Genomic DNA, 14,628 nt, shown 5'->3' on the forward strand with positions numbered 1-14,628 from the left:
AAGTAACATCTTGTTTTGTTGGAAATGTGTGTAAAAAAAAAAAAAAAAGTGGCAAGTGTACAAAATGTTGAGGTGCAGTTTGGTACAACATCCATCTAATATTGTAGGGGGGAAATCTGTCCTTGTTAGTTTAGTAACTACTCATTTACATAATAATGGTAAAGTTCATTACACCTAAGTATGCATACATATATGCACATGTCTTGAGAGGCTCTGGGTGGTCCCATGTATGAAATCCTGCCATCCTCTCTGAGTCCGGGTGTGTGAGTGTGTGTGTGTGTGAGTGTGTGTGTGTGTGTGTGTGTGTGTGTGTGGGGTGGGGGACTGAGGCTTGCCCTATATAAACTCCCACTCTGAGTCTCCTGCGTTTACTCTGGGTCTGGGAGGAAAACTAATCGAGAATGAAGCTCCTTTTTGCAGCCGCCTTTGCACTTTTCGTGCTGTCCACGTTTGACCAGGCTGAGTCCTCAGCCTACGACAAAATAGTGGCCCACAGTCGCATCCGAGCGAGGCAGCACGGGTGAGTCTGGGAACCTTTCTTACCAGTCCTGGCAGATGTTGAAAGTAGCGTCTGGGTCGCATGTTTCGCTTCGCTCGTGCTACTGAGGTGAATGTGGTGTCAGACGACAGCTGTAATAATTTCCCAACGGCTGTGATCTGTCGACATTGACACTGAATTGTTTTTGATTTGGTAAGACTTGTATACATATTACAGTGATTTTATTTTTTAAAACAAATATATCCGTGCCAGAAAGCTGCTAAATTATTAATTGGCACATTATTCATTTCTGTCAGTCAAGGTAGTTATCAGACATGTTATTTTTACCTGTTGATGTTTTTTTTTAATTTTTTTTATCTGATCTCTGTTCCCTGCGACTGTCACCAGCCCCAATGTCTGTGCGCTTCAGCAAGTCATGGGGACCAAGAAGAAGTACTTCAGTACATGCCGTAATTGGTACCAAGGGGCCATCTGTGGAAAGAAAGCGTGAGTCCTGTCTGGAGTTTCCATCGCCCCTCTGCCTCTCGTCATCGAGATAAATATGAAATGGTTTTTGGTAACGGAAAAGGCTGTGCACGACTTTCTTAAACATTTTCATGACTTTTTCTCGGGCTGATTTCCATTTCATGATGAAGAAAAATCTCTGTTTGGGTATGGGGAGGCGCATCATGACATCCAAACCACCAACCCACACACACACAGACACACACACACACAAAAAAAAAACCCTTTTCTTTTGAAGTCTTTTCAGAATCTTTTCATCAACTCTCTTCGCACCAAACCATTAGCTGCTCTGCGTTTAACGGCATAGGAAGCCTGACTTCCTTGATGCCAAAGTGGTGAACCACCGATTTCAGGATATGATGTGGCCGCAGACTTCGGCATTACCATGACTGGAAAAACATTCAGCTCAATCTCTTTAGACAAGCCGCCCCCCCCCCCCCCCCCCCGCGCCGCCCTCTCCCTTATTGTTCCGGTGCTCTCAGCACTTCAGTGTAGAGACGTGGCCCCCAGCCATGCCTATTTTACAGTCTCCCTTACACTCACAGACACACACACAATCAGCCTGTCCTTTCCCCCCTTGTAATCAGATAATGCTCCGCTCGCTCGGCCTAATCAGGCCCTTCATTATGGATGCACACAGCTCGGTGAACTTGGCAAAGAGTTATGAGGAGAACAGCAGCAGAATTTTATCTCCTTTAATGGTTGTGCGAGGCGGGACTGTGGAATCACTCAGACAATCGCTTGGCAAACGGGGAGTCGTGCTGTAAAAGTGCTTTGCGTGAAGCTCCTGTAAGCGAAACTTGGGTTTTAATCGATGAAGTATGTAACAAACTCTTTCTCGCTCTCTCGCTCTCTCTCTCTCTCTCTCTCTCACACACACACACGCACATACACACAAACTTTTTAAGAGCTGCTGCTGCAGTGAAATGTTTGTGAAGCTTCTGTGTGATTCAGTAACCAAGGGCATTTTCATGCAAACAGGCTGGTTGAAATGTAAATGTGCTACATAATGACGCACAAAAAAAAGATGAGTTCTTAACCCACAAAGAACTATGAAGCTCCTCTCCAAGTCTTTCTTCTTCTTCTGCCACATCTTCAGCTTCTCATGCAAAACCGGCCATTATCTGTTCTTCAGCTCAGCTCGCTCTTCAATTATTTATGTTACCGTGACTGTGAATTGATAGGATTTTAAACCAAGAATTATTCGACAATCAGAAATAAATTCGCAACATTTGACAGTAGTGATTTTGGATGTCTTGCCAATATCAATGCATAAAAGAAAAAAAAAAAATCAGGCCAAACCTGGACTAATATGATGTAATCTGGGTGAAAAAACAAGCTCCATCTGCACATTGATACCCATCAATTGAAAAGAAAATATTATTGCTTCCACGGCAGTTATGTCTCCAAGAAAATTTAGCACGGGCCAACTCCCGAACTGCCCATTAGTGATGGCTCGGATTGGACCATAACATGCAGCTCCTATTATGTTTGACAAAGTTGTCGGGGACTCAGTGGAAAAGTCCTCTCTTTTTTTAAGATGCTGACGAGCCAAAAGTTTCCAACTCCACAGCCAGACACCAAACCTCTGAGTGGGACGGCACTGTTTCCTTTTTCTCTCTTTTTATTTTTTTCTTTGCTGACTCTGCCCCTATGGGGTTTTGTGTGACCTCATCCCACCCCCCCGACTCCATTCAGCTTTGATTCAAACACAGCTGTTGAACGGGTGCAGCTAGTCATGACCCCAAAGCCACAGTCATCTACTGCGTCTCAGACATCTACGGGGACTGACAGCTACAGTGAAGGAGACAAGTCTCTGCTTGAAGTCTTCTCCTACAAACCAAGGCCTCCGTGTTTTGTCTATACATGCAGTATATTTCGCGCAGTCCACAGACGTTCCTGCTTTCTGCATAACCTTCAGTCTTGAACAAATACCATACTCACGTCCAGGTCCATGAACATGACACTTAAATCAAGCGCACTTCCCTAAGTGACTTTGGCATCCATGATGTCCCACTAAATGTAGTGCGAAGTCACTCTGAGAGCAGCTCACGCCACACAACATGTAGAGCTAATGATCCTTTGGATTATTTTAATGGGGCTTGAACCAAAAATACGTAGAAACAAACAGCTTCACTCTTTCCCGGACAGTAAAAGTGGCCAGTTGTGTTTATAATGAACACCCCAGCCAACTCTGGCCACATGTGGTATTGTTTACCTCTAATAAGTACATCTCCTGGGATCGTTTTACAGTCAGTCATTTAAGGGGAAAATGTATAAATGTCTGGTTTCCAGGAGGTACAAATACTAATATTTTTCCAACATCTGGAAGCGAATGTAATTCTTTTATACATAGCTGCTATAGCAGTTTAAATTTTACAAATTTCCCATAACAATAACAGACAGGTTAGAACACATCAGGAAATTTGAGAATACATATGTATATTTGGTAAAAAAAAAAAAAAAAGGATAAACAGTTTCCTCGTGGACATCCATTGAGTCTTGCGTCATCTGCGTTGAACTTAATTTCTTATGATTTTACACCTGCCAAAATTGGGACGTTTACAATCGTAATAATTTGCCAATGAACAATGAAGTCTTCAGCTTCAAAGGGGGAGGTCTATGTTTGGCATGTGTGAGGCAGCATAAAGCTCGAGGTATCCCTTTCGGATCACACGGTGTTTGAGTAATAAAGGAGATAACGACCAACATCTGGAAACACCGCATGAAGTAGATTGAAGCCAGATGACGACTTTGCTAACAACACTCTGAAATTATCGCTGATGTCGTGGAATATCGGATGGAACTTCTCCAAAAATTTGCTACCTATTTGAGGCGCTACTAACCCAGCCGTCTTCCATGTGCGTTTCACAGGACTGTTCTTTACGAATGCTGCCCTGGGTACATGAAGATTGACGGCATGGTCGGCTGCCCCGCAGGTACCGTTTCCCTGAACAATATAGTCAGTGTGTAAAAGTCGGAGGCCATTTCCTCCAACTGTGCGCCAGCTGTGTGTTACTTCATGAAGTCAGAACAAATGATCTTGAGGAGGATGCTGTAGCGTGCTGTTAATAGTTTATAGCCTTTCTTTTCAAGACTACAACTTTCACAGTTTATTTTTTCCTCAATTTTTACACGTTGGTGCTGAGAGATAATGGTTCTTGTATAAATGTCTCCTCCAGTGGCCCCAATTGACCATGTTTATGGCACCCTGGGTGGGGTGAAGGCCACTACGACCCAGAAATACGCTGATATTTCCAAGCTACGGCCTGAGATTGAGGGCTCGGGGTCCTACACATTCTTTGCCCCCAGCAATGAAGCCTGGGAGCTTCTGGATGATGTGAGTCTACAGAGAAAATGAAAAACGATCATAAACAAAGAAAGATCATCTCTGTCACTTTCAAACTTCTCCACTTCCTCTCTGTGCAGGAAACCAGGGCTGCCCTCGTCAGCAATGTGAACATTGAACTGTACAATGCGTTGCACTACCACATGGTCAACAAACGCCTACTGACTAAAGATTTAAAGAACGGTCTGACAGTCACTTCCATGTACAATGATCTTGGCCTCCGTGTCAACCATTATCCCAATGGGGTGAGCACCATCAATCAGTGTCATTGTGGCATTTATGCCATAGCCTCAAAACAATTTTAACAACATATGCACAATCCAGGTGGTGACCGTGAACTGCGCTAGGATTATTTATGGCAACCAGGTGGCCACCAACGGAGTCGTTCACGTTATCGACCGCGTTATCAGCGCTGTCGGAAACACGATCCAGGACGTCATCGAAGTCAATGACGACCTGACAACTCTCAGCGTAAGTACCGAATAAAAACAAAACAAATACATAAAATATGAAGAATAACTTGACCTCATTGGTTTGAATGCGTTTCGTGACTGAGTTATGACATGGAATGTGTTGCAAATTGAGTGAATGTGGTTCTAACAGTTAAAAACATGGGAAAGAGATTTTGAGAGTCTGTAGGAATTTCGAACATGTGAATGTCTGTATCCATGAATCATCATTTCAGCCGAATTAGGCTCTTGTGCAGTCCTGGCGAACGCTAACTCAAAATCCCTCTGGTGAAATTCAGGACATTGTGCAAAATGCTGATTTGATGGAGAAACTGGGTCAGTCGGGTCATTACACTCTCTTTGCCCCCACCAACGAAGCCTTTGAGAGTTTGGGCAGTGACGTGTTGGAGAGACTTCAGGGCGACAAGGAGGTCCTGAAAGGTAAACTGGGCTGAATGCCACTTTTTTTTTTTTGCACTACAGCAAAAACGGGGGTCTTAAATTAAGTGTGGCAGACTGTACACCGTGTTTGAATTTCATAATGAAGGAAGGAAAAAGAAGTAGCAGGGTCTCGAGGCAATGAAATCTTCAATGAAGTTCTTGTTTGAGATGTTTAACCTCTTTTAAATATGAAACAGATGATGCCCTGTGGATTGAAGCAACAACACGTTTGGCGGAAAGTTGTGTTGACAAAACTTGAAAAAGTCTGTGGTCTTAAGTCAGATGGTGAAAATTAAACGATTTGACTCTCTTTGAAAACAGTTTTCTTTTGGTTATGCAATGCAGACAAATCAAAACATTTGCAAGTCTGCTTGTAAAGAGCCAGCCAAAGCTCCATGGAGTTTGCAAGCTTGTAAAAAGTGAAGAATCTCAAAATTTCTATCGTTAGCTCATTTGCGTCAACACTGAGCGACGGCAAAGAGCTGCTACAAAGAACAACGTGCCAAACTGGATTTTGACCAAACGTTTTACGCGCTGAGAGCCTGGCCCGTGCAGTAAACTCAGGCCAGTTTAAACAGCGTGCAGCAGACCAAGTTTTCTCACTGAAGGACCCAAGGGATCAAATGGTTCTCCAGGTTCCCATGGTTTCAGCGTGAGCTGAGTAGCAAATCTACAATAGCCTATCCAGACACATATCCCATATGAGAATAAACACATTGAATGAACTGCATTTAAAATGTTTTACCACAAGGACAAAAAAAAAAAACACTCACTTATTAATAAATTACGCTCCTTGTCGTTGTCAGCTCTCGTCAACTTCCACCTCCTGGACTCGGTCCAGTGCTCTGAGGCCATCATGTCAGGAAGCTCCTACGAGACCCTGGAGGGCAACAACATTGTGATCGGATGTGACGGCGAAAGTGTGACAGTCAACGGCATCAAGATGGTGCGCAAGAAGGATATTGTCACCACCAATGGTGTCATCCACCTCATTGACCAAGTGCTCATGCCAGATTCAGGTTAGACTCCGATCCCAGTCTTCCCAGTGGAAAAAAATAGAAGATAAACTAGCACATCAAGTGCCTGAAATGTTCTTGTGCTCCATATTTCAAAGTTTTTCGTGCGTGTTTGCCCTTTAAGCTAAACAGGTGATGGAACTATTGGGAGCCTCCCAGTCAACCTTTGGTGACATGGTGTCTGAGTTGGGCCTTTCTGCTGCAATGAGACCAAAAGCTGAATATACCTTGCTCGCTCCCGTCAACAGCGCATTCACTAGTAAGTCTCCCACCATCTGAGCGCATTTGCTTTCTTTTTCTCTCAGTGATCATCCCAAGTGTGATTTCCCTACAAAGTACTAAACTTTAAATGCAACAGGAATCCAAGATCTGAAGGAGTAGGCATGATGCAAAGTGTTGTCGAGTCAGAAGGTCTTTGCTTTGTGACACACAAGGTATAAACACGCAGTGTTGTTTTGTCTGCAGCTGAAGTGATGTCCATGGATCAGAGGTTGCTCAAGATCATCCTGGAGAACCACATCTTGAAAAATAAAGTAGTCCTTGGGGAGCTGTACAATGGGCAGCAGCTGGAGACCATTGGGGGAAAACATCTGAGGGTCTTCATCTATCGCACAGTGTGTCCACTTCTTTGAACCTTTGCCCAGATGATGCGGTTGTGTCCCGCTAAGAATACGCTCCCCAAACTAAACATGAATTTGTCACTTTGTGAAGGGAAAAAATGAGTTTCCTTGCTTTTAACTTGTGGGTTCTCGTGGCAGGCTGTGTGCATTGAGAATTCCTGTCTGGTCAGAGGCAGCAAGGAAGGAAGCGATGGGGCCCTTCACCTCATGAAGATCCTCTTGAAGCCGGCAGAGAAGACTATGTATGAGATCCTGGTGGAAAATGGTGGCTTCAAGTGAGTGCAGAGCAATTTCTTTTTGTATATATGGAGACGGGATTAAAATAGCTGACCAACAGAAAACCCACAATTTTTTGTATGTTTCCATTTAAACAAACTGACAAAGCAAAGATGGTGTCATTGTTGCATGATGTCATTGGTTTTTGTTTAGACCAAGCTAAAGTTTTTCTTTTTCCTCTCCAAATGCAGAATCTTTTTGTCTCTGATGGAAGCCGCAGACCTCATGGATCTGCTGAAGCAGGAGGGAGATTTCACCGTGTTCGCCCCCAGCGATAAGGCCTTTGCCAGTTTGTCCCAGAGCGATTTGGCCATGCTGAAGAGTACGTCTCTGGATGTGTTCCAAACACAGGAGCTTCTTGTCATCCCAATAAATAACCGCACCGGTGTTTTACTCTCTGTGCTTCAGGTGACATTAACGCTCTCAGAACCATCCTCCTCTATCACATCAACAACGGCATCTTCATCGGTGGCGGTTTGGAGACTGGCGTGACGAACCTTCTCAAGTCTTACCAGGGAAGCAACATTAGAGTGGTGAATGTAAGTATGGCGTGGGAAAGAAAAAACTGAATTTATCGTAACGTGTTTAATTAATGCAGTTAAAAATGGGATTTAAACTAAAATTACACATTTCTAATGCTTCTTTTTTTATCTTTGTGTATCAACTACTGCTCTTTTATTGCACAGTGATGAGATTCTTAGTCCCTTTTTCCTCTTGTAATTTCATTATCATCATTATTTCTAATCGAACGAATGATTATTTTTACCAACCATTTGAATATTGTCGTCATGGTTACTATCTTTACTATTTGCCCTGTCTTTCTCAGGCAAACAACACTATGCTTGTGAACTCAATCAGAGTCCCTGAGTCTGACATCATGGCGACAAATGGAGTCATTCATTTCGTCGACAACGTCTTGTATCCCGGAGGTATAATTTCACTGCACCCTTTCAACCTTAAATCTGTCAGAAGAGACTCAATCTGCACTCTGCAATTCTTTAAAAAACAAACCACAGTTGACATCCTGTGTTTTTAATTCAGACATCCCAGTTGGAAACCAGGATTTCCATATGCTGTTGAAGAGGCTCGTTAGCTACATGCAGCTTAAGGTGAGACGCACATTTTGACCGAGCTTACATCGTAATGTCGAGTTTCTTTTTTAAATCTTTTATAAATATGCATCAAGAACTGATTTTTTTTAATTTTTTTTTATTTCAGTACATTTCAGGGTTCAAATATCAAGCAATCCCTCTCACATTTATAAGTAAGTCATAACTTCACCATGGACATTTGTGTTTTAATGTTTTTGAGGGTTTTGTTTACAACACCATATTTATACTTAGTTTGTCAACACTGTTCACTTTCATTAATGCCCTTATATTTCCTGTTCAGAGAGAGTCATCACTCATGTCATCCATGAAGGTACAGTAATGATGATCGGAGTATCATCATTTTGTGATTCCTAATCAGCATAGACCAAGAGTATTATTTGAAAAAGCATGCATATAGTTGGAGGTGGTGAAATTAGGGTAATACCGTATATAATGATCAACCATTCAGCACAGGAGGACATTTGACGGGTGTACGGCGCTATGATTATGAATCACATCCTTGTCAAACCTTTCTGATCAAGTGAAAGGCCTATTTGTTATGTTACTTGCATACAAATAGATGATTTCCTGCACCGAGGGGCAATACGGTGTTCACTTGCACTTCACTGCTAATTCTAACATGACTCCGATGGACTTTTACAGTTCCTGAAATGACAAAAGTGACGAGATTGATTGAGAGTGAACCAACCATCACCAAGGTGACCAGGGTCATTGAGAGCAAACCCGAGATCACCAAAGTCACAAGAATTGTTTCAGGTGGGCCTCTTTTGTTCTCAGTGAGAACACTGTTGTTGTTTGTTTTATATCCATTTTTGTGCTTAGAAGTTAAGAAATGTGTCCTCTGCAGGTCCTCAGTACTCCGAGAGCAGCGGCACCACCAACATCAACGTGGAAGGTGAGTGGAACCTGGTTTGACACTATGTGGAAATGTTATACCTATCACTGACATTTACAAGCTTAACAGCATTTAAGTACATATATGTTTGATTTGATGTGTGTTTATCCTAAGTGCGTGAAAATGCATATCGCTAGCTTACATATCAAAGCTTAAGTTGCGTATTTTAATCAGGCGTTAATGTTGTTTTTTTTTTTTTTTGCATGTTTCATGTGTGGTAAACTGTTGTCTTTATCATTAAAATCCTTTAGCAGATTTCCAACATAGCAGTCATAAAATAAGAGAGTCTACAATTTGGTGCAAGGCCAAACAATTCATGTTCACCTCACAGTTGTACAGCAGTGAAGTGTACCGCAAAGAGCTTATTTGGTTTGTGGTACAGCTTTGCTACTGATTCCAGTTTAAATTACAAATATTTACAGTGGGATGATTTCCTTTCTGTCCCTCAATTTAGGGGTTGACCTTTCAGAATTCACTGAGGGAAACCCTGACTTCACAACTGAGAGACTGACCAAGATTATCAAAGGTGAGTTCTTGGGTGTTTCATTTTCTTCCAAGATTCATCGTGGACTAAAATATCAATGTAACGTGTTTCTGGAAAATTTCAGACGGCGCTTCAGGAAGAACCACTACTCGAAGGATTTTAGGTATATTTTTTACTCCGTCAGCCACTTTAATGCACATGCAAGTCAGGATGAGGCAGCTTGTTATGGTACCACTGAAATATTTTTCTATTCAGTGGTGGAAACAAGACACGGCAAGCATATTCATTTCAGAGACGCTGGTCGATCTTTGTGCTAGAATGAAGACAACCAGAGGCTGAAATCTGCTGCAGGCTGAATATCTAGTTCGTCTAACATAACAGTGAAGCATATTGCTCAAAACATCAGACAGACCCATCCTTAATGCCATGGGCTAGCGCAGCTATGCACGCCTTCACAATGAAAGAAAAACTATCTTCCTTGGTGCTGCCGCACCTGCTGTTTATTCTGTTAAGCATTTGAGGTTTTGCTCTTTGCTTTCCAGAGATTGTTTGTTTTTTCTGCAGCAAAGACTGCTAACTTAAACGTACTAAGTATTATATAATGGAACAAAAGGTTTTAATACGATCGTACTAACTTTTCTTTTTTTTAAACCCTTTTTATCACCAGCTGGTTCCAGAAGGAGGACCGGGAACTGAGTGACAACAGATGAGAATGTTGACAATGTAAAGACAGAGAGAGAAAGCAAAATCACAGGTTGATTTTCATGTTTTGTTTTTTTTTTTATTAGGAAATTCAGTTGAATTATTCAAAATGACCTCTTATAGGGTAAACAAAACATTTTTCAATGGTGCTTTGAATGTATCTTTCATAAGTCCAAAATGTTAGAAAGTCTTGATTGTGTGCATTTTAATGAGTTAAGATTGACTTCTTTTTTTTTTGCAGGATTACAATGTCATTAAAGAACACAGTAATGAAAATTGTTTCAATTCAAACCATTTGCCCAGCTGTAAGAATATTCCCAGTAAAACATGAAAACAAACATTGTTTTGGGGTCCAAAGACTTTTACTGTTACTTCCTTACAATTTCTCACTCTGTGTTCTTAAAGATTTTGTTCTAATGTTCTATGCCCTATGTATCTGCAGGCGTATCCTATTTTTTTCCCCCAAACACCTGACAATAAAAATGCATTTGTTCATTTCGACGCCAGTTTGACTGGAGTAATAGAAGAGAAGATTAGAGTGAGTTCTGATTCCCTCCCTGCCTTCAGATTTGTGGTGCTTCCTTTAAAATAAGACTGATTTTGGCTCTTGCTGACTCAGTGGAAGTGGCTTTACTGCGCACACAGCAGTTAATCAACGGCTACACAGGAAGACAGACTTTCGGGAGCCTGCATCAACATAGTGCAAGGAGTTGAACCCAGACATTGATGTTGGGCAAAGTCTCTGCTATTTGATTTACATGATTGGGATCAAGATATGGAAGAACGTCAGAAAATCATCCTGTTTTTTTCATATGATTTGTTTGGGACTTTGAAAAAAAAAGAGAAGAAAAAAAGATTAGGTCACTGTTATGATGCTATTTATACAGTGCTGTACTTACTTCTGTCGCCAAATAATCTTTTAAGACAAAAAAAAAAAGACATCTGAATCAAATCACTTGTTGAGCTTGCAGAACAATTACTCAGAGTGCAAAATCAATCTGCTGCCAGAAAGAATCGAGCCTGTAAAAGCTTTCATGATAATATTAGTTTTTCCTTCCCCCTTTTTGAATGAATGATACTATTACCAGTTGGTGGGTGTTGTTGGTTGGCGTAGCCTAAAGGGTTTAATGTTTCCTTTGCTCTTCTTGTGCTTCATGAGAGTCCCTCCCCCGAGGAATATATACAAGGAGAAGAAGAATCGATTCCCTTTGCTGCAACTGAAAATCACAATGTCCATTTGGAGTTTCACCATGCAGCACAGAAAGTCAGTATAGGTAACTATTTAAGTTGGCAGAGCTTTGACCTCAGTCTGATGAACAGTAGCCAGTCTTTTTTTTTTCTTCCAACATTTACAGCACAGATTTGGAAATGTGAGCACATCTGTTAAAGAATCCTAACGCTTTCCATTTGGAGGATGGATTTCCCACATACTGTTCTCCGATGTGATGTCCCAAATCAGTCATACGGTCATTTTAAGAGGCTGCCACTGTCACAAACACCAGATTCAGGTTTCGTTCGGCTCAGCGTCGCAGCTCCCCGCTCGTCTCTGTCGCTGACGGACCTCTTTAAAGCACAAAGCAAAAACCGCACGGCGGTCTAATAAAACTGGAATGTTTGTTTATAAATCTGTGGTGAAAAAAAAAAAAGTCTATAAAAGAGTTTCCCACAAAGTATAAACTGTGTTTCTTCAGCTCGAGAGTAACGTTCAAATGTTAGATTTTAAAACAGCATTCACTTTCTCATGACATTATAGACTGAGTTAAAAGGTAAACCATGTAGTTCTGGCATCACCATTAATTGTTACTCATAAAGTATAAAAAAGGAATAAATGATGTTTCCATATGGTCACATCTTTTATCATTCCAAACAAATGATTTGCATTAATTCATTTCACCTGGGTAACTGGGAAGCATAATGTGATCACTTCACCTTAAAAAAAATTACTTATGCATTAAATAGGAATACATTGGATATACAGGATTGTGTGAGACAACAAAAGTGTTCCAACTTTAAGGAGCAACAGCACTTAAGGTGTCCTATAAGTATAATGTATTTGGCGATGAAGGGGGGGCGTTGAACAACATTCCTGCACTGTTTTGATAAGCTGGTAACCAAATTGAGCCGTATGTGCAAATTAAGCCTTCATATATTAGAAAGCTTATAAATATTGTTCTGAAGGCTTTCTGGGCCAAGATCTGTATTGAACATGACCAAAGCTGTCATCGAGGAGAACCAGTACAACATTTCAGCCCAGTGACTGTGCACCTCAGTCTAATACCTCATATGCAGCTGTGTGAATCATTTTTCCACAGACACGATGCTGGCAGACAGTGTTGGAAGAATTTCATGGGTGGACTTGGCCCGTTTAATAAACCAAACCTATCCTTTAGCCATATGGGATGGGGAGTACACTGTACATGAATCAAATAGAAAACTAATCTTCGCAAGCAATGGTAAATAAAATGAAAGTAAATAAGACGGGGAGGTGGAGACTTGAAAATGTAAGGTTAACTTCCAGACACAAACTGCAACATTCATTCATTCATCCATTCGTCGCAGAGGTTTGCTGGAGCCTCTCCCTGCTGTCATAGTGCAAGGAAGGGCGGGTGTATCCTGGACAAATTGGCACTTCAAGCAGTGCCATGTAGAAAGACAAACAACCATACACACACACACACACACACACACACACACACACACCTATGGACAATTTCTGTCCATAGATGTCTTGAATATATATATTTTCTATATTTATATATTCATATCTATAGATAGACATTCTGTACTTACGTGGGGCTGCTCTGAAAAGGCTGCACTAGTTTAGCAGCACATCATTATTATTATCTGTCTGCTAAGTACAACAATAAAGCAGCTTTCAGCAGGAAAGAATTATTGCTCTCCATCGCACACCCTGCTGTCCCCCCCGCCCCCCCCCCCCCACTCTCTTTGGCAATTAATCCAATATTATACGCTTGAAAACGAACCTTGCTACATTGATATATTCATTCCAGAACCAGATGACCTTCTTTTTGGTCTTGGCATTGCTATTATTTAGTTTCATGCATCGTTTTACGGCTTCTAGAAGAGAGCAAATCACGAATTTGATTACCGCGACGAGTCCCGGGAGCAAAGATTTTTATTGCACTCTTACGGCAGTAAAGAAGTCCATTGTTTTTGTTTTTGTGTGTGTGTGTGCTTTTTATCATTTGCCCAAAGTGTTTGCTGACCACTGTTTGGTCTTTACGTATCGTTGTTCACGAGCATGTTTAAATGTTGCAGAATCAGCCCGGCTCTGGCAGACGGCATGGAAAAAGGACTTGAAAAAGAGGTGAACAGGTCCAATGAGTAATGTCAGCTCTGTCTGAGAAATCAGGTAATTTATTGAGCATCTTTTCCGTGAGTTTGAATTCCTCTTTGAGGACATCAAGCCTGCTGAGAAAATTACAGTATGATCCCCCTGATATTTTTCCAAGTGATTTGAAAGTTGAAAGGAAGCTGTGACATGATGTCTGGTCCTCAGAAGATTATTGCTTTATCCTGGGGATGAATGGATTCATATTTACCTTTTTCAGGATTTGTACTGTACTATATAAATGAATTATCTTGTCATGTTCACTGTCATCTCTCAAAGAGCTCGAAAGTGTCAGCAGTTGAATTTGCTATTGGTCACAATAACCAGAAAATCATTTCAGAAGGGTGCAGGTGGTACTGGGACACATTGTGGTAGGTAGGCTGTGTGTCTGTGTGACTCGTGTGAATTCACAGCCAAAACATCTTAATGATGTGATTTGGTGATGTTTTCAATTACTTGTCCAAACTCTTGTCTGGTTCCATTGTAGAAAAGCAATAAAATGGGCCCACAGCTATGTCCTAATTGCTTCTTAAGTCAAGTTTAACTTGAAGTGACAAAAAAACAAACAAATAAAGCAATCTCTGCAAATCATTAAGATTATACAATGAAGGTTTTAAAAATTAGTGGATAGCATCTGAAACAAATAGGGCTAATCATCACGAGCTTCTTGTTGAATGTTTTCAGGGCCTAATATTTCTAATAAATGGAAAAAAAACACTTACACTAAAAACAAAAAAAAAAACTTCACACTGAAATGAACACAATTTTTGTGCGTCTCAGATGTGGAAAGCTCCATGTGTTCCGGTGCTTCTGAACGGCTTCCAATCAAAGTAAACCGACCGGACTTTGGAGACGACGAACCAGCAGGCGTCTAATCTTTTCTCCTGAAGTCCCGGACTTGTCTCAAATTTCCTCTGAAGACGTCAGCG

General features: G+C 41.3%; 1 protein-coding gene across 2 annotated transcripts; it reads left to right on the top strand.

The window, feature by feature from the left end:
- The first annotated feature begins 360 nt into the window (after positions 1-360).
- postnb (periostin, osteoblast specific factor b) lies at positions 361-10,848 on the top strand. Of its 2 annotated transcripts, XR_012928232.1 has the most exons (23): positions 361-520; positions 887-985; positions 3,878-3,942; positions 4,186-4,343; positions 4,433-4,597; positions 4,677-4,823; positions 5,101-5,242; positions 6,049-6,261; positions 6,383-6,517; positions 6,724-6,872; positions 7,017-7,153; positions 7,346-7,476; positions 7,563-7,693; positions 7,981-8,083; positions 8,196-8,263; positions 8,373-8,418; positions 8,547-8,576; positions 8,909-9,022; positions 9,114-9,161; positions 9,616-9,687; positions 9,770-9,808; positions 10,313-10,399; positions 10,589-10,848. XR_012928232.1 is itself a non-coding variant. In XM_076036812.1 (22 exons), exons 1-22 carry the CDS (start codon positions 402-404, stop codon positions 10,339-10,341), a joined length of 2,340 nt encoding a protein of 779 aa, XP_075892927.1. In that variant the 5' UTR covers positions 361-401; the 3' UTR covers positions 10,342-10,848. The 2 variants fall into 2 exon arrangements, 1 of the variants encoding a protein (XP_075892927.1); XM_076036812.1 differs by having other exon boundaries at positions 10,313-10,848.
- Positions 10,849-14,628: the final 3,780 nt, after the last annotated feature.

Source organism: Nelusetta ayraudi, unplaced genomic scaffold, assembly GCF_046127955.1.
Source record: "Nelusetta ayraudi isolate G7.1 ecotype Tasmania unplaced genomic scaffold, CSIRO-AGI_Nayr_v1 ptg000048l, whole genome shotgun sequence".
Taxonomy (NCBI): domain Eukaryota; kingdom Metazoa; phylum Chordata; class Actinopteri; order Tetraodontiformes; family Monacanthidae; genus Nelusetta; species Nelusetta ayraudi.